The sequence below is a fragment of the Heptranchias perlo genome, chromosome 41 (genome assembly GCF_035084215.1).
Source record: "Heptranchias perlo isolate sHepPer1 chromosome 41, sHepPer1.hap1, whole genome shotgun sequence".
Lineage (NCBI taxonomy): Eukaryota > Metazoa > Chordata > Chondrichthyes > Hexanchiformes > Hexanchidae > Heptranchias > Heptranchias perlo.
In genome coordinates, this window is record NC_090365.1 from 12,615,351 (window position 1) to 12,635,719 (window position 20,369).

The 20,369-nt window shown below is 44.8% G+C and overlaps 1 protein-coding gene across 1 annotated transcript in view; it reads right to left on the minus strand.

The window, feature by feature from the left end:
- Positions 1-929: 929 nt before the first annotated feature.
- Positions 930-20,369, minus strand: part of LOC137306061 (galectin-9-like) — a 36,336-nt gene continuing 16,896 nt past the window's right edge. The window contains exons 5-8 of the mRNA XM_067975111.1: positions 11,143-11,175; positions 9,247-9,332; positions 4,261-4,426; positions 930-2,065 (exon numbers count right to left, since the gene is read on the minus strand). Of these exons, the coding sequence (XP_067831212.1) occupies positions 1,919-2,065; positions 4,261-4,426; positions 9,247-9,332; positions 11,143-11,175 (432 nt within the window). The 3' untranslated portion in view covers positions 930-1,918. The remainder of the gene's footprint in view (positions 2,066-4,260; positions 4,427-9,246; positions 9,333-11,142; positions 11,176-20,369) is intronic.

Below are 20,369 nucleotides of genomic sequence, written 5' to 3' on the forward strand. Positions count from 1 at the left end.
ATTATGGCCTCAGAATCATAACAAGACTTGCAGGGAGGATTTTTCTTATGGGTGGGATCACCGCCCCATCCTCGTTCTGACTCCGCCTGGGTTGGGGTCAATTAAATATGCAGGGTGGAGACCCAGTGATATCTCTGCTTTCCAGTGAGAGTTTGGTATTGAAAGAAAGAACTTGCAATTATAAAGCGCCTTTCATAACCTCAGGACATCCTAAAGCGCTTTACAGCCAATGAAATACTTTTTGAATTGTAGTCACTGTTGTAATAAAAGAAATGCAGCAGCCAATTTGCACACAGAAAGGTCCCACAAACAGCAATGTGATGATATCCAGATAATCTGTTTTAGTGATGTTGTTTGAGGGATAAATATTGGCCTGGACACTGGGGAGAACTCCCCTGCTCTTCTTCAAAATAATGCCATGGGATCTTTTACGTCCACCCGAGTCCACACATTCAGTAATCTGCCACCATCTTGGAAGAGGCAAGCTTCGGCCTTCTACCATTTCCTCCATCAGCAGCCTGCTGACTTTCAAATCAGAAACCCGACAATTCGTATTACTTCATACACTGGTCAGTTTTAAGCTGGGTCAAGTTGTCATTGTGAGCCCACGAGTCTTTGAGCAGCTTCACATTGCGGTAGGAAGCGAGCACACAGCACTGATTCATGAGACAGGTGCCGGGAACCATTCCTTCCCCCAGGCTCCATCACACCGACTCTTCTGTCGTCTGTTTGCTCATTGCTAAGCTCTCATCTCTCCCCCGCTCCCCGCCCACATCCCTAAACTTTTTGAGCAACCCAACCATAATCCAAAGTGAGACACTAAAACTAGTGAGGAATATGAAGTCATCAAAGGAATCCATCGGCCCCAGAATTTTGTTCCCCATTAAGTTCTATGCTTGAGGTTCTCTTTGAAAAAATCAAACAACAAGTTTTAATTTCTCACAGCTTGTGGATCCTTTATTAAAACACAGTTTACATATTTGTGTATCTGCCCTTCTGTTGGGAGGCCTAAAGTTGGCCCTTGTTTTATTCCTTTAAACAAATTTTGTTCTTACCAAATTGAGGAATCTTAGTGCTGGAGAGCAGAGTGCTTTCCCACTTCAGACACCCGTGATGAGGGGATAATTTTAACCTAACTCGCCAGGCGGGAAACCCACAGGATCAAGTGGAACGCCAGTTTTACACCCCGTCTAATATTATTCCCCACTGACTTCAATGGAGAGTAAACTTGGACCGGGTGAAAAACAAGCACTGCACCCGATCCCGTCAGTTCCCAACGAGCGGGTTAGGTTAAAATTGACTTATTGTATTTTGTATTTGTATTTTAAGCATCATCGACACTAGTTTCTACTTCGGATGCAGTAAAGTCTAGTGGGAATCATGTATTTTTATTGGGTTTTGGGACAACTTTCTCAGGTTGTTTTCATCGCTTTTCTTTGATATCCAGATTGACCCCTGAAGCTGACAAGAGTGGACGCATGGCCTGGTCCCAGATGGAAGCCAACCACCGAGGACAGCCCTCATTTTCTGGGAGACAACAGCAATGGCAGATTGGGAACTGAGTGGAGTGGAGATCAGACCTGTGGCCATCCCTTGCTCTGTGTCATAGAGTGCTAACCTGTGGATGTTTTGCTCTGTTTAACTGCATTTTTAAAAAAAACAACAAAAAATGCTTCCAAATACAAGCCACGACCAAACCCATGGGAATCATTGCCATTGGCTAATATGCCGTGCAACAGATATGTTGGCTTTCTTCACTGCACTCAATCAAAATGGCCGTCTTCTGGGCTCTGTGGAAGGAAGTTTCAACTAAGGATTATTCTGCAAGAAAGGAGGGAGTTAAAAGAGAAGAATGTGGGACTCTCCAAAATAGATAGATTCTGCTTCACAGATAGAGAAGATCATTTACTTCATGATGTCAGTATTGCACAAGAGAAAGGGAGATATCGCCAGTGATCGATAGTTGATCGACCTTGCTCAAGGGTTGAATCCGATGGTTGAAGTTGAACAGGTGTCTTCCATTGACCGAGACTTCATAGCAGGTTGATTGAACCACAATTAGCATCTGACAAGAAACAATTCCAGATAAATCATGAAATCCCTTCATCAACATGTCAAGATGTCTTTTGTAATCTGGTCAGACACAAAGTACTAAGAAACAAAGGACTTGTATTTACATAGGGTCTTATCATGTCTCAAAGCATTTCACACATGAATTACTTTGGAGTGTCAATGCTGTTATCATATAAAGAAACACATTTTACACACAGCAAGATCCTACTAATAACAATGAGATAAATAATAGTCTGTTGTTAGGTGGTGTATGTTGAGGGAGGAATGTTGGCCGGGACACTGGGAAAACGCTGTGCTCTTCTTGGAATTGTGGCGTGGGATCTTTAATATTCACCTGAACCCCAAACAGACAGGACCCTTACAAGCAGCAGATAGAGGAGACCTTTACTCATCCTAGACGTGCAAACCCAGTGCCTAAATCCGTTCCACCACCCAATCCTCCTATAGATCCATAGAAGTTCTATTAACAACCCAACATATTTGGTATTCAGAATCCAAACTGGAAGCCACATGGAGCCCATCTTTACCCCATCTGTGGCCCTCAACGCACATTGTGCTGTCTGTGTCTCTGGCGCTCCATCCACATCCTGCAAACTCTGGGTGTGGCTACAGCGTGGATGACGACTTAAAGGCAAAGTCACCCATCCCACACTCCTAATGGGGAGCCACCCTTCAAAGGGAAGTGCAAGCCAGGGATAGGGCTACAATGCGACCCATAATCCCACTCAACATGGTGGTGGAGAGAGTAACTGCCAGTATACCTGAGCCCCCGATCGAGGGCCAGTACCTACCAGCTATGATGGCAGTCAGCAGACCTCTTGCGCACTGATCTCGGTCTGACTGGGACTGAGGTGCAGCAACAACAACAGGGCTCCATGCAGGTATGCTGCAATATGTGTACAAAGTTCCCCTCCCATAGGCAACTAGTTGTTAGCGTTAGGAGTGCCTTAACAATCAAAGTTTTAAAAGTGAGAGTGGAACACACAGACAGACCTAAAATACGGCTTTGAACTGGACTGGATTTATATTGCAGCCCGTGCGAAATTGAAGAGACACGAGACACTCTTGGGAGAGAGGGGGTCGTGGAACCTCAGCCCACTAGGCTGTAAGATGCGCGAGTGTCAGATTAGGACATGACATGAGTTGGACTGTTTTGCATCAATGAGCACTCAAAATCACTTGGTATCAACGTGAAAACTTAACCACTCTGAGAGGGGTACAATAGGTGAGGAGTGCCCCCTCGACAGGAAGTTAATGAGTATTCATAATGTAAACAAAATGAACATATTCAAGTGAGCAGATTTACTGTTATTGACTTAAGTAACTGGTAACCAAACAAAGCTCCTCAGCGTTGTACTTAGTGTCGTCAGCCCTCCTGGATTGGCCTGGAGTCTCCAGGAATTAAAGATTAATCTCCGGGTCACTGCTGCGAGCAACATCCAGTGAGAAATATCATAGATGGATTAAAGAGTGTTTATTTTTGATTTTCGTTTATTAGTTATAAAAATATTCACGAAGGATAAAACCGGGCGGGGCAGTTGGAGACGGGAGGTCATGTGATGAAACCTTCATGAATACATCCAACCAGAGTTGTCGACCAGTTGTACCACAAAATTAATAACAGCATCTTAAATATCTAAAACAAATCAAGTTTTAAAATTTGTCCTTGGGATGGTAGATTAATGGTAAACATAAAAAAAGCATAACATGGGCTGGTAGATGACTCAGTTTGCAAGGTGCTGTTGATTAACCTCCTGAGTCATCTTGATGGCAGTGTGGGTCAACCACATAGCTTGGTACTGGAGTCACATGTATGCCTGATGGGTATTAATTAACCAGTTAGGTTTTTACAGCAATCTGGAAGTTCATTTTCTGGTGCTAATTACCAGATTTTTTTAAAAAATCAAAAACAGAACTGGTCATTGGTGAGATTTGAACTCATGATCTCTTGAGTTGCTAGTCTATCCCATAACCAGTAGGTTACCATACCCACTACAGCAATTAAAGTGAGGGGGAGGCTTCCCTGCTCTGAATAACTAATCCCTCTGTGCTAGAAACGTTCTACAACATCAATGTTATTGGTGTAGAGGTTAGCCCACAGTTAGTTCCACGTTACGTGCTTCATCTACAGCAAGCCCAAGAGATTTGGCTTAGGAGCATCACTCAATGCAAAGTCAGAAAGCATACCTCAAATGTTTGGCCAGGTATGAATGGGAGAAATGGCAGGTCCCGCTCCTCTGTACCCCAGCTCTGGTTGATCCGACTGTTCCTAACCACTGCGTTTTCACTGAATCTTTGATCGATGTGGAGGGCAACGTTATCACCATAACTCGTCTTCAGATTAATGGTAAACCTGAAAAAAAGCATAATGTGGGCTGGTAGATGAATCAGTTTGCAACTTGCAGCTTCTTCTTGTTCCACCTTTTGTCTACTCCTTCAAATTTGTTCCGACCTAATATGGCAATCGGGGCTCTATTTATGTCATAGGACCCCGATTACCATATTAAAATAGGGCCTAGCGTCTGAAACCAGTGGGCGATTTGGACACTGGCGATTTCTAAATGGAGCCTGCCGCATCGCCAGTGTTAACTGGGCGCTGACGCTACTAAACCCCATTTTGAGGCCAGGCAAAGGCAGTCAAAATCAACCCAAATGACTCTTGGTTAGGGAAGAGCGTGGGGTGAAATAATTAGGTCGCGAATGTGCCGCTCCCATCATACAGTGATCCTGCGGAAAGTGCATGGTGGACCCGACAGACTCTGCCACATCCAGCCAGCCCCCCAACGTACCTGCAACGTACAGTGTCTAGACTTAAGCACGAAAATGGTCATTTGGATAATGTACTGGAGGTCACAGCAACAGAGGTTCACAGCAACAATGTTCAGATGTGGTGACAAGGCTGCATTTACTGCCTGTACCTAGTTACAAGTGATTGTTTGTACAACTGAGTGACTAACCAGGCACTAGTGTGTACTGGAGTCACATGTAGCCCAGGCCCTGTTGGGTTTTTATGACAATCCGGCAGCTTTCATGGTCATTTTTATCTGGTGCCAGCCCATAAATGATCAGATTAATTGAATTCAATTTCATGAATTGCCATGGTGGGATTTCTGGGTTGCTAGTCCAGTATCAGAACTACTACTGTATTACAATACAAGAATGAAGTAATGCATTTTGGAAGGAAGAATGAGGAGAGGCAATATAAACTAAATGGTATAATTTTAAAAGGGGGTACAGGAACAAGAGGCCTGGGGGTTCACATTTACAAATCTTTGAAGGTGGCAGGACAAGTTGGTAAGGCTGTTAAAAAAGCAGGATCCTGGGCTTTATAAATAGAGGCATAGAGTACAAAAGCAAGGAAGTTATGCTAAACTTTTATAAATCACTGGTTAGGCTTCAGTGGAGTATTGTGTCTAATTCGGGGCAACACACTTTAGGTGCAGAGGAGATTTACTAGAATGATACCAGGGAAGAGGGACTTCAGTTATCTGGAGAAGCTAGGATAGGTCTCCTTCGAGCAGAGAAGGTTATGGAGAAATTTCATAGAGCTGTTCATAATTATGAACGGTTTGGGGAATTGGATATATCGTAGAATCATAGAAAGGTTACAGCACGGAAGGAGGCCATTCGGCACTTAGAGTCCGTGCCGGCTCTATGCAAGAGCAATCCAGCTAGTCCCACTCTCCCGCCCTATCCCTGTAGCCCTGCAATTTTTTTCCTTTCAAGAACTTATCCAGTTCCTTTTTGAAAGCCATGATTGAATCTGCCTACACCACCCACTCTGGCATTGGATTCCAGATCATAACCACTTACTGTGTAAAAACGTTTTTCCTCATATCATCTTTGTTTCTTTTGCCAATCATCTTGAATCTATGTCCTCTGGTCCTTGATCCTTCCACCAATGGGAACAGTCCCTCTCTATCTACTCTCTCTAGACCCTTCATGATTTTGAATACCTATCAAATCTTCTCGCAACCTTCCCAGTTCCAAGGAGAACAACCCCAGCTTCTCCAGTCTATTCTCGTAACTAAAGTCCCTCATCCCTTGAATCATTCTAGTAAATCTCTTCTGCACTCTCTCTAAGGCCTTCACATCTTTCCTAAAGTGCAGTGCCCAGAACTGGACACAATGCTCCAGTTGTGGCCGAACTTGTGTTTTATAAAGGTTCATCATGCCTTCCTTGCTTTTGTTCTCTATGCCTCTATTTATAAAGCTCAGGACCCTGTATGCTTTTTTAACCGCTTTCTCAACCTGCCCTATCGCCTTCAATGATTTGTGTACATATACCCCCAAATCTCTCTGTTCCTGAACCCCTTTTAGAATAGTGCCCTTTAGTTTATATTGCCTCTCCTCATTCTACCGAAATGTATCACCCCGCATTTTTCTGCGTTAAATTTCATCTGCCACATGTCCGCCCATGCCACCAGCCTGTCTATATCCTCTTGAAGTCTATCACTATCCTCCTCACTGTTCACTACACTTCCTAGTTTTGTGTCATCTGCAAATTTGGAAATTGTGCCCTGTGCACCCAAGTCCAAGTCATTAATATGTATCAAGAAAAGCAGTGGTCCTAGTACCAACCCCTGGGGAACACCACTGTACACCTCCCTCCAATCTAAAAAACAACCGTTCACCACTACTCTCTGTTTCCTGTTACTTAGGCAATTTTGTATCCATGCTGCTACTGCCCTTTTATTCCATGGGCTTCAATCTTGATGACAAGCCTATTATGCGGCACTTTATCAAATGCCTTTTGAAAGTCCCTATTCACCACATCAGCTGCATTGCCCTCATCTATCCTCTTTGTTACCTCATCAAAAAACTCTACCAAATTAGTTAAACACGATTTGCCTTCAACAAATCCGTGCTGGCTTATCCTAATTAATCCACACTTGTCCAAGTGACTGCTAATTCTGTCCCGGATTATTGTTTCTAAAAGTTTCCCCACCACTGAGGTTAAACTGACTGGCCTGTTGTTGCTGGGTTTATCTTTACACCCTTTTTTGAACAAGGGTGTAACATTCACAATTCTCCAGTCCTCTGGCACCACCCCGGTATCTAAGAAGGATTGGAAGATTATGGCCAGTACCTCGCAATTTCCACCCTTACTTCCCTCAGCAACCTAGGATGCATCCGATCCGGACCGGGTGACTAATCCAGCTAGCCATTCCAGTACCTTAACTACAACTTCCTATACTGAGACTCTGGCACCATCGTCTTCCTTAGTAAAGACAGATACAAAGTACATATTTAGTACCTCGGTCACGCCCTCTGCCTCCATAAATAGATCTCCTTTGTGGTCCCGAATCGGCCCTACCCTTCCTCTTACTATCCGTTTACTGTTTACATGCCTTTAGAAGACATCTGGATTCATTTTTATGTTTGCTACCAGTCTATTCTCGTACGCTCTCTGTGCCCCTCTTATTTCCTTTTTCACTTCCCCTCTGAACTTTCTATATTCAGCCTGGTTCACACTTGTGTTATCAACCTGACATCTGTCATACGCCACTTTTTTCTGCTTCTCTTTTGTCATCCAGGGAGCTCTGGCTTTAGTTGTCCTGCCTTTCTCCCTCATGGGAATATACCTAGACTGTACCCAAACCACCACCTCCTTAAAAGGCCGCCCATTGTTCAATTACAGTTTTGCCTGTCAATCTTTGATACCAATTTACCTGGGCCAGATCTCTTCTCATCCCACTGAAATTGGCCCTCCTCCAATTGAGTATTTTTACTTTAGAGTGGTCCATGTCCTTTTCCATAGCTATTCTAAACCTTATGATCGCTGTTCCCTAAATGTTCCCCCACTGACACTTACTCCACTTGACCAGCCTCATTCCCCAAAACCAAATTCAGCAATGCCTCCTTCCTCGTTAGGCTGGAAATGTACTGGTCAGGAAAGTTCTCCTAAACACACTTCAAAAATTCCTCCCCCTCTTTGCCCCTTATATTATTACTATCCTAGACTATATTAGGATAGTTGAAGTCCCCCATTATCACTACTCTATGGATTTTGGACCTCCCTGTAAATTTCCTACAAATTTGCTCCTCCATATCCTTCCCACTAGTTGGTGGCCTATGGAATACCCCCAGTAGTGTAATGGCACCTCTTTTGTTTCTTAACTCTAACCAAATAGATTCTGTCCTTGACCACTCCAGTACACCCTCTCTCTCCAGCACTGCATTATTCTCCTTAATCAATACTGCCACCCCCCTCCTTTCTTTCCTTCCCTATCTTTCCTGAACACTTTGTATCCAGGAATATTTAGTACCCAATCCTGCCCTTTTTTGAGCCAGGTCTCCATTATCGCCATGACATCATATTCCCATGTGGCTATTTGCACCTGCAGCTCACCAACCTTGTTTACTACGCTTCGTTCGTTTACACACATGCACTGTACACCAATCTCAGACTTTCTTGTACTCTCTCTTATTCTGATGCCACCTAACACCATACCATTTCTTACTCTAGTGCTATCATATACTTGAAAAGGAAAAATTTTCAGGGCTTTGGGAAAAGAACAAGGGAGTGGGACTAATTGGATAGCTCTTTCAAAGAGCTGAAACAGGCACGATGGGCCGAACAGCCTCCTTCTCTGAAGTCAGCAATTTCTTGACGGGGGTGAGGGGAATTGAAGGAGACATACAAAGACACAAGTCTTTGAAACAAAATATAGTTGCACACTGAGCAACTTGCATTTATATAGCGCCTTTAACATAGTAAAACACCCCAAGGCGCATCACAGGAGCATTATCATTCAAAATTTGACACCGAGTCACATAAGGAGATATTAGAACAGCTGACCAAAAGTTTGGTCAAAGAGGTAGGTTTTAAGGAGTGATTTAAAGGTAAACCAGAGGCGGAGAGGTTTAGGGAGGGAATTCCAGAGCTTCGGGCCTAGGCAGCTGAAGGCATGGTCGCCAATGGTGGAGCGAAGGAAATCGGGGATGCGCAAGAGGCAAAAATTGTAGGACCGCAGAGATCTCGGAGGGTTGTAGGGCTGGAGCAGGTTACAGAGATAGGGAGGGATTTGAACACAAGGATGAGAATTTTAAAATCGAGGCCTTGCTGGACCGGGTTTCTTATAGCAAAGCCCTAGTTGTCACACACACTTCATAAAGAAAATTAAACCTCAGCTTTAAGTACCATCCTGCTACTGATCGTCAACCATTTACCTGTGAGACGTAGGTTTCACAGTCCCAATGACTTTTACTTTCTGCTGTAGCTTGAGGCTTCCCATGTAAATGTCGTATGGAACCACCTAAAAAAGAAATGGCACAACCATAAGCAGAATGTCAATCCAGGCCAAGTATACTCTCACCTCCAGAGGATGCCAAGCTTTGGGAAGGTCTGTCGGACAACATCTCTGCTGAGGATTTTCTTAAACCAAAATTTGCACTCATCATTACAGAACACAGTGGGCCTGCAGGTTCTCAGGTACTCAAGCATTGGTTTCAGCGAATATGGAATTGATTTTATCCCAACCGTTCACTATTAACGTACACAAGGGCAGCGACCTTTAACACAGCAAAATTTCCCAAGTTGCTTCACTAGGAGGGTACCTAGATATGGCACAGGAAGTGGGAGAAGGGTTAGTGGAGACGAGATCGACAAGGCTGGTTTTGAGGAGACTTTTGAAGGTGCAAAAAAGGTTTAGCAAGAAAATTCTGATCTTATAACCTCCCTTTTATTATGATGAAGCAGCCCCCACACCAGGCCAAAGGGAGACCTTGGCATATGAGAAACCCACAGGAGCGAAGCCACATCCTACACAGGCCAGTCATTGTGTAAAGCCAATCATTCTGGTTGTGATGTATTTTTACCTCTTTTTTCTTTCAATCTTCTCCCCTCCTACCCACACCATTCTCTATTGAAGGCTGGACAGGTAATCTGCCGAGGCTGGTGATCAGCCTCCTAAATGTTCAGAGTGTTCACTCAACACCTTCCCCAGAACAAAAGCAGAAAGATAGACTTGCTTTTATACAGAGCCTTTCACGGCCTCAGGACATCACAAAGCACTTTATAGCCAATGAAGTGCTTTTGAAATATCGTCACTGTTGTAATGTGGGTAACGCTGCAGCCAATTTGGGCACAGCAAGGTCCCACAAACAGCAACAAGATAATGACCAGATAATCTGTTTAATGATGTTGGTGAAGGAATAAATATTGGCCCAGGACACCAGGGTGAACTCCCCAACTCTTCTTCAAAATAGTGCTATGGAATCTTTTATATCCACCCAAGCGGGCAGACAGGGCCTCGGTTTAACATTTCATCTGAAGGATGGCACCTCAGACGGTGCAGCACTCCCTCAGTACTGCACCGGACTGTCAGCCTGGATTTTGTGCTCAAGTCTGGAGGGACACTTGAACCTATGACTTTCTGACTCAGAGGCAAATATGCTACCTACTGAGCCAAGACTGACACCTGGGGTATCCCCTGGGACAAGTCAACATGAAGATATCACCACAGAAGTTGATGCTCCAACTCTTAACAGTTTAGATGTATAAAAGATGTGTGTTTATATAAATTAGAGCTGCACGTGACCTGCCGTAGTGGGTTGGAGCCCAGCAAACAATCTCGTAAAAAGATAGCACGTGAATCTGCGTCGTTAGTCTCCACACACTAGGCTCTATTGTCGCATCGGTTCAACTGGGTGAGGAAGGCAGCAAAGGACTTGGGAGTGAATTGGCCAGATTCTAGCTGCTGAGTAACCCAGCATTCCAGCACAGGTCGTAGAGTGTGAGGTCATAGATAGCCCTAACTCCCAACACCGTTCCCCAAACTCTTGCTGAGAGACGGGGCCATTGAGCAGGCCGGAGGAGAATGAAAAGAGCAGAGTGTACTTACCTGTTCCTGGTATATATTCAAGGCAAAGTGTTACGAGACCCTGTGCCAGATAGCGGGCAACTTTGAAATTGACGTTGATGTAAATGGCGAATGGTTATCGTTTTTTGGCCGAGACTGCCTGTTTTAAACATGGACATTTTAAGTGGTGGGGACAATACAAATAAATATTTGGTCATGGTGCATTTTGGAAGATTAGAACTACAAAACCTAACCAAATACTTACCGGGTTAGACACGGTCACTGGTGGGTTGGTGTTCTGAAAAGCAATGGAAATGAGGTTAGTATTTGAAGTAATGGTTCTGGTTAGTGTATCGCTGACCACACATGAACCTAATCCCCAAACTGCAGCCACAATATGTCGGTACCACCACCAGAAAGCACTACAAACCAACAAGGGACTGGCATTTCCTTGTGAGAGAAAATTTACCCAAGATAATACCAAGAAAGCATGCCAAGCATTGCCAGCCAACACCACAGGGCACCTGGACTGAACCACTCAGTGAAATGTTCCATATTGCTGCTCTAGTCGTTGGCTTCTGTTGAATTTCACACCTTGGGCTTGCTTTTTCCTGATGACCCAGGTCTCAGAATCTATTTCTCACCACCTCCCAGGACTGTAACCATCTCTCCGACCTTTCCTCGCAGGTGGCCAATTCTGTGGGAAGTGAAGCTCTCCCCACTGTGACAGCATAGAAACCGCATTATATCCAGGAGGGAAAAGTGAAAACCCAGCAGATCAGGAGCTGGCACATGGGGAGGGATGGGATTCAAAGACTCAGGTCAGAGGTACAGGGTTTAACCAATTCTGCCTATTAAACAGGACATAGTCAAAGAATAAAAGATCCAGAATAAATAGAGACATCAAGCTAACAAATCTAACCTAAGAAAAGCAAAGAGGGAGAGGAGGAAAGAGGGAGGGGAAGAGGAAGAAAGGGGGAGAGAAAGAGGCAGGGAAAGAAGAAAAGGAAGAAAGAGGCAGAAAGTGGGGGAAAGATAGAGAGAGGGGGAAGAAATTTTCCAGCTTACTTTCAATTTTCTTGCTTTCTTCCCATTTCCTTTGATATTCTTCGAGTAATTATCCAGCACTTTTTTTAAGTGTTGTAATGGATTTTGTGCCGAAAACAACTTGTAATAAAACATTTCACATTATAATTTGCATGAAAAGGTTTTTTTCTAATCTCCCCCTTGCTTTATCTTGAAATCATGCCCTTATCTTCCATTTGCCAACCAATGGCAATACTCTTGGTTTTATCTTCTCTTATTCCTTTTATCATTTTAAACACGTCAATCCTTACGATTCAAGGATTGCCCTAGATGCTCTAGCAAGAGAGAATAAGAGCCGGAGACAGACAGATAACGAGAGAGAAAAGGAACAAGTTAAAAGTTAACTGAATAAGTCCCAAACTATGGCCTTCTCCAGCAGTATTAACTCTGATGGGGAAGGGGCTAATGAAGAATCTGGCATAGGTTCCAGCGTAACTAGGGGTGGCATTACCAGCTTGACTGGATATTTCAGATTTTCATAGATGGAGACAATTTTTTAATGTAATGGTTTGTATGGAATCACAGACATGCAATGAGACGCAACCCTTTCATTAGCACCTGTGCTTAGATCTAAACAAAACGACTGCATAGGATAATAGTTTGTAGTAAAAGACCTTATGATGTATCGATGAACACTTAAAACAGATGCATGTCAATGGCAACTTAAAGGCGATTCAGCCACAGCTGAAGTAAAACTTGTTTTCAGTAAGCACAACTGGCTGATGAAAGGGCTAACTGTCATTGTCGATCTTACAATGCGACTCTTTATACAGCCTAGCATCAAAAGCTCGCATGCATTGGTCCTTGACTCCGTTGGACCGTGACCACCAAAGTCCAATATTCCATATTGCTTTGAAATGGAAGTGACTTGGGGCAGAAAGAAATGCACCCAAAGTGATCAGAGTTCAATCAAAAGCCAAAAAAATAGATCATACACCATGGGCAAGTGACAGGGGGGGTGGCAGCTAACCCAGACTCCCTACAGGGGACAACTTCTGCCAGTCTCAGCCGGGGGATGGGGAGGGAGGAAGAATAAATCACTAAGTCTCCACGGTTGCTCGAGCCTGGATCCAACCGAATGGCAGCACTGGGTGTGGCTGCTGGTGAAGGAAGAGGAATAAAAATTAATGTTCACAATATTATGATGAGATATTAATATTAGGGTTTAAATATACAACAAGGCTCCCTCCCTGATGTTCAGTTGGTAACAACACAGCCTTGTGTGGAACTAATTGATACAGAACAAGAAGGTCTCAGTTTCAATCCCCAGTCTGAATTGAGTTAGCTGACTTCAGTCATGGGATTGGTAAGGGTAATGTAACTTGCCTCAGCTCTCTGGGATAGAGTTTTCCCACTCCTGACCCAATTACTCCTTTTGGAAAACACATCCAGGTGTGTGGATGTCAGGTGAGGACAGGATCAGAGTTGGCCGTGATGCCCTCTACAGTCAAAGCTTGCCAACACTTCCTGTTTAGGTACAGTCAGGAAGGATGGGCGTGAGGGTGACGTATCAGGAGAGATGAGGAGGAAATTGGCAATGAAACACAACTCAATGTAAAACTGCCGAGGTGAAAACAGGCTCGAAATAATTCTGCTTCCCAATATTAATGGCACTGGTGTCCACAGGATACATTGACCCTGTGGAGCTGACCCACGGCCATTCCAATATCACTGACACCACAGGCACAAGGTGCAACAAGAAAGTTGGCACAAACTCGGATAAATACGGTTTGGGGATTAAGAGGCCAATAGGTCAAAGGTGGCCTTAAAATGTTCTCACCTTGCTCCTCCTCTTCTTAACACTGTGTCTCTTCCTTGGATACAGATTCAGGGATGCCCACTACCCTCTCTCTCCCTCTCCACCCCAGCCATTGCTTTGCTCAACTTGCCATTTTCCCAAGTTCAAGTTGGACATTGAGTATTGACAGACTATTCAACCACAGATGCCATCAAAGCTGGTGCCAATCCTGCCCTCACCCAATATCTGTGCACCCATCAGCAGGGGTCACTGGATAGTGATCAGGAATGGGAATAATGGGCTAGTTTCCTGTCCCTTTAGCCATGGAACCTTGAGGCTATGTGCAGTTTAGAATAAGACTTCAGAACTCCTCACCTCCCTCACCTTGCTGTTATATTGGTTTTACCGGGGTGGTAATGCCATCGGCTCCTGTCAGCTGGTAAGATTTGGTTAATAAAACAAAGTGGGACTTCCCAGCAATCAACCCTAGTGAATCTGGTACCTTTTCTCTGTTGCACGAGCCCCATCTATTAAGAAAGACTTGAATTTATACAGCTCCTTTCATGACCTCAGGACATCCCAAAGTGCTTTACAGCCAATGAAGTACTTTTGAAGTGTAGTCACTGTTGCTTAATGCAATAATAACAGCAAGTTGAGGAGTTCTGAAGTCCCATTCTAATATGGCAGCCAATTTGCGCACAGTAAAGTCCCACAAACAGCAATGAGATAACGATCAGATAACCTGGTTTAGGTATGTATGATTGAGGGACAAACATTGGCCAGGTCACCGGGGAGAACTCCCCTGCTCTTCTTCAAACAGTGCCATGGGATCGTTAACATCCACCTGAGAGGGCAGACAGAGTCTCGGTTTAACGTCTCATCCGAATGACACGCACTCCCTCAGTACTGTACTGGAGTGTCAGTCTAGATTTTAGGATATTAGGATATTAGGAACTGACTGAGATTAAACCATTGCAGCAATACAGCTTCAGTCTTTCCTTCTTCCTACAATGTACAAGCCCTTAACACGCCAAGCTGCTCCTTACCTAATCACTACACCTCCGCTTCCTCGCTTTCTCTCTCCTCCTCTCTTCAGCCTTACTGGGTTCCCACCCTGTGAACCTTGGCTTGTGTATCAATTGTGTGTAAGCTGTGGCTCAATGGGTAGCACTCGTTGCCTCTGTAACAGAAGGTTGTGGGTACAAGTCCCACTCCAGAGACTTAAGTTCAAAATCTGGGTTGACACTTGACGAATAACTAACATGGATAAGAGACCTGATGGTTCACTGTTTAAAGCCAGAAAGCATGATGGAAGATTTGTTTGCTACAGGAGAAGGCATTGGATCTTAATTTTTACAAACAACAAGATGATGTAAAGACAACTGAACTCCCAAGATCCAGGACTTGATCACTCCAACGGACTTGAGTATCATAGAAAGTTACGGGACATCGTGTACGTGCTGGGCGAAAAAGCTTAATCCCATTTCCAGCACTTGGTCCCATAGCCCTGTGGGTTACTGCACATCCAAGTACTTTTTAAATGAGTTGAGGGTTTCTGCCTCTACCACCCTTTCAGGCAGTCAGTGCCAGACCCCAATCACCCTCTGGGTGAAAAAGTCAGTGCAGCCCCACCTACATGATGGAAGGGTTACCTACAGCAGCCCCACCTACATGATGGAAGGGTTACCTACAGCAGCCCCACCTACATGATGGAAGGGTTACCTTGAGCAGCCTCACCTACAGGATGGGCGGGTTACCTACAGCAGTCCCATCTGCACGATGGAAGGGTTACCGACAGCAGCCCCACCTACATGATGGAAGGGTTACCTAGAGCAGCCTCACCTACAGGATGGGCGGACTACCTACTGCTGCCCCACCTACAGGATGGGAGGCAAAACAGAAAATGCTGGAGAAACTCAGCAAGTCAGGCAGCATCTATGGAGAAAGAAACAGAGTTAACGTTTCAGGTCGAAGACCTTTCGTCAGTACTGGAAGATGTTAAAAGAGTTAAAAGTTTTTGAGCAAGTTCAGAGCCTGGGAAAGGGGGAGGGGAGAGGGGAGGAAAGAACAAAAGGGAAGGTCTCTGATAGGGTGGAGGGCATGAGTGATTAAATGACAAAAGGGATGATGGTGCAAGGCAAGGAAGGTGGTAATGGGACAGGTTAAGAAACAAAAGATTGATCAGTAGCAGCTGCCAGTAAATGGCAGCAGCAGAACTATTACCAGCACTAGCTGACCGAAAAAATGGGAGCAGTGGTTATGATCTGAAATTATTGAAATCAGTGTTGAGTCCAGAAGGTTGTAAAGTGCCTAAACGAAAGATGAGGTGCTGTTCCTTGAGCTTACGTTGACTTTCATTGGAACAGTGTAAAAGGCCGAGGACAGAGAGGTCAGAGAAGGAGTGGGAAGGGGAATTAAAATGGCAAGCGACCGGCAGGTGATGGTCACGCTTGCAGACAAAGCGGAGGTGTTCAGCAAAGCAATCACTCAGTCTGCGTTTGGTCTCCCCAATGTAGAGGAGACTGCATCGTGAGCAGTTGATACAGTATACTAAATTCTCTTACATTGTTCCAATGAAGCTCAACGTTAGAATCGTAGAAAATTTAAGGCACAGATGGAGGCCATTCGGCCCATCGTGTCCGCGCCAACCGAAAATGAGCCACCCAGCCTAATTCCACTTTCCAGCATTTGGTCCATAGCCTTGTAGGTCACGGCACTTCAGGTGCACATCCAGGTACTTTTTAAATGAGTTGAGGGTTTCTGCCCCTACCACCCTTTCAGGCAGTGAGTTCCAGGCACCCACCACCATCTGGGTGAAAAAGCTTTTCCTCAGCTTCCCTTTAATCCTTCTACCAATCACTTTAAATCTATCCCCCCTGGTTATTGACCTCTTCCTATCCACTCTATCTAAGCCCCTCATAATTTTGTACACCTCAATTAAATCACCCCTCAGCCTCCCCTGTTCCAAAGAGAACAACCCCAGCCTATCCAATCTTTTCCCATAGCTAAAATTCTCCAGCCCAGGCAACATCCTCGTAAATCTCCTCTGTACCCTCTCTAGTGCAATCACATCTTTCCTATAATGTGGAGGCCAGAACTGTACACAGTACTCAAGCTGTGGCCTAACGAATGTTTTATACAGTTCTGGCATAACCTCCCTGCTCTTATAGTCTGTGCCTCAGCTAATAAAGGAAAGTATTCCATATGCCTTTTTAAGCACCTTATCTACCTGTCCTGCTACCTTCAGGGATCTGTGGACATGCACTCCAAGGTCCTTCTCTTCCTCTACACCTTTCGGTATCCTCCCATTTATTGTGTATTCCCTTGCCTTGTTTGCCCTCCCCAAATGCATTACCTCACACTTCTCCGATTGAATTCCATTTGCCACTTTTCTGCCCACCTGACCAGTCCATTGATATCTTCCTACAGTCAACAGCTCTCCTCCTCACTATCAACCACAAAGACAAATTTTATATCATCTGCAAACTTCTTGATCAAGCCCCCCACATTCAAGTCCAAATCATTGATATACGCCACAAAAAGCAAAAGGACCTAGTACTGAGCCTTGCGGGACCCCACTGGAAACAGCCTTCCAGTTGCACAAACACCCGTCAACCATTACCCTTTGCTTCCTGCCACTGAGCCAATTTTGGATCCAACTAGCCATTTTCCCTTGGATCGCATGGGCTTGTACTTTTTTGACCGGTCTGCCATGTGAGACCTTGTCAAAAGCCGTGCTAAAATCCAAGTACACTACATCAATCGCTCCCCAGACAAACAGTGTATAAATGTCTTGTGTGGTAAACTGTTGCTTTAATTACTAATAAAGGATAACTTCATTGACTTTTTATTCCTCCTTAACTTATTACAATCCATGCAGTCCAAACCAAATAAACCTGTGGAACAGGAAAACTCTGCACACTGAGGGAGTGCTGCACTGTTGGAATTGCCATCTTTCGGATGAGATGTTAAACTGAGACCCCCATCTGCCCTCTCAGGTGGACATAAAAGATCCCGTGGCACTGTTTCCAAGAACAGCAGGGGAGTTCTCCTCGGACTCCTGGCCAGTATTTATCCCTCAGTCAACATCAGATTGTTTTTAGGCTGTTTGTGGACCCTTGCTGTGTGCAAAATTGGTGCCCTGTTACCTACAGTACAACAGTGACTACATTTCAAAACTACTTAATTGGCTGCAAAGCACTTTGGGACATCCTGAGGTCATGCAAGGTGCGATATACATGCAAATTCTTTCTTTCCTTTGGTTTTAGGTTCCTCAATTTTTTTTTTTAAAGTCTCCTCACCACTACCTCTGCTGAGATCAACTAACTCAGCTTAGGCCAAGGAGCCTGAGGCCTTCCTATTCTGTAGCCACTACCACCATGTACTTTACCGACTAAGCCATCAAAGCAAATCGAGATATTTCTTTCGTAGTTTCAACTTGTTGCCACAGTAATACTGCACGGGTAATAATGGCTGTACAGATCTGGCAGTACTTTTGTTTCTTCCTTTTAAAGCATTCAAGAGCCACCACACCTGTGAGTGACTTAAGTTCCTCGTATCCATTCAGTCCAACTCACCTAGGAGCGATTACGCTTCCCACCTGCTTGGCATGAAGTGTCCATACAGATTTGTTTAGCCATTAGTTGAGAGGCCTGAGAGGAGGGGTGGAAAGTCAATATGGGCAGCCTGGACACAGCTCATTGTTAAAAGTAGTCACACTCCTGCTCGAGTGACTGATGGTCAAAAACTTCGGTGCTCCATTTCCCTCATAGCTTCTGATTGTCGTGAGCTTGCAGATACATCACAGCTGTGGAGTTGGGGGGTGGGTGGCTTTCAATTTCTTCAGCTGGGGGGGGTCTTCCTGATCGGCCGCTGTAACTGGGTTTCCGCCGATCTAGCCAAGCTATGGGGCCACTCGGGAAAACCTCCCAAGGAAATTCCCGGCACAAGGCTCTTCAAGCCATCTACTCCTGTAATTTGTTCTTTTGCTGCGGGAGAACAGAGACTGTACCAACCAGACAGCCTATTTCCATGTTGCAATTTCTGTGTTGTTATGGATGTATTTTTAGTCATTCGTATTTTTGTTGTACACACACGATAAGATTTTACATCGAACCTCTCTTTTGGGCAATTACCAGCCAGTCGGTCTTCCCTATACCTCTAACGAGTTGCTTGGTTAACTTCAGCGCTGATCGCTGTCCTGAATTATCATACGACTCACTTAAGCCACATCCATTATTATTTCCCAAAAAAAACCCGTAAAAAATGAAACTTACAGATCCTATGCCGTGTTGGAGAGAGGAGTAGGCAGGATTTGAAGCAAATACAAGAGAAAATACAACGCAGTGTCATCCATACAGTCTGATTACGAGGGCGGGGGGGGGAAAGAAAAAAAAACTTGGAATAATATATCTCTCTCTTAGTCCAAACAAATCTAAACACGGATCTGAGGGACTAGTTTTAATGATTTCTCAATAAACTCTGAAAAACGAATCTTCAATAGGCTACAGTACCAATATGGCCCTTCGAGTGGCTAATTTCCTGCTCCCAGCAGAACAGAGCAAGAATAAAAACAGAAAATGCTGGAAAACACTCAGCAGGTCAGGCAGCATCTGTGGAGAGAGAGACGAGTTAATGTTTCATCTGTTAAATCTCTAACTCCTTCCAGTTCTGACGAAAGGTCATTGACCTGAAATGTTAACTCTGTTTCTCTCCCCACAGATGCTGCCTGAACTGCTGAGTGTTTCCAGCATTTTCTGTATTTGTTTAAAATTTTCAGCATCTGCAGTATTTTGCTTTAGAACAAAGCAGGAGATGCAGCCCCACCTACAGGATGGGACGGTTACCTACTGCTGCCCCACCGACAGGAAGAGAGGTAAAAACAGAAAATGCTGGAGAAGCTCAGCAAGTCAGGCAGCATCTGTGGAGAAAGAAACAGAGTTCACGTTTCAGGTCAAAGACCTTTCGTCAGTACTGGAAGATGTTAAAAGAGTTAAAGTTTTTGAGCAAGTACAGAGCCAGGGAACGGGGGAGGGGAGGAGAGGAAAGAACAACCTTACAGCCTTAGTCCAAACATGGACAAAAGAGCTGAATTCCAGAGGTGAGGTGAGAGTGACTGCCCTTGACATCAAGGCAGCATTTGACCGAGTGTGGCACCAAGGGGCCCTAGTAAAATTGAAGTCAATGGGAATCAGGGGGAAAACTCTCCAGTGGCTGGAGTCATACCGAGCACAAAGAAAGATGGTAGTGGTTGTTGGAGGCCAATCATCTCAGCCCCAGGACATTGCTGCAGGAGTTCCTCAGGGCAGTGTCCTAGGCCCAACCGTCTTCAGCTGCTTCATCAATGACCTTCCTTCAATCATAAGGTCAGAAATGGGGATGTTCGCTGATGATTGCAGTGTTCAGTTCCATTCGCAACCCCTCAGATAATGAAGCAGTCCGTGCCCGCATGCAGCAAGACCTGGACAACATCCAGGCTTGGGCTGATAAGTGGCAAGTAACATTTGCGCCAGACAAGTGCCAGGCAATGACCATCTCCAACAAGAGAGAATCTAACCACCTCCCCTTGACATTCAACGGCATTACCATCGCCGAATCCCCCACCATCAACATCCTGGGGGTCACCATTGACCAGAAACTTAACTGGACCAGCCATATAAACACCGTGG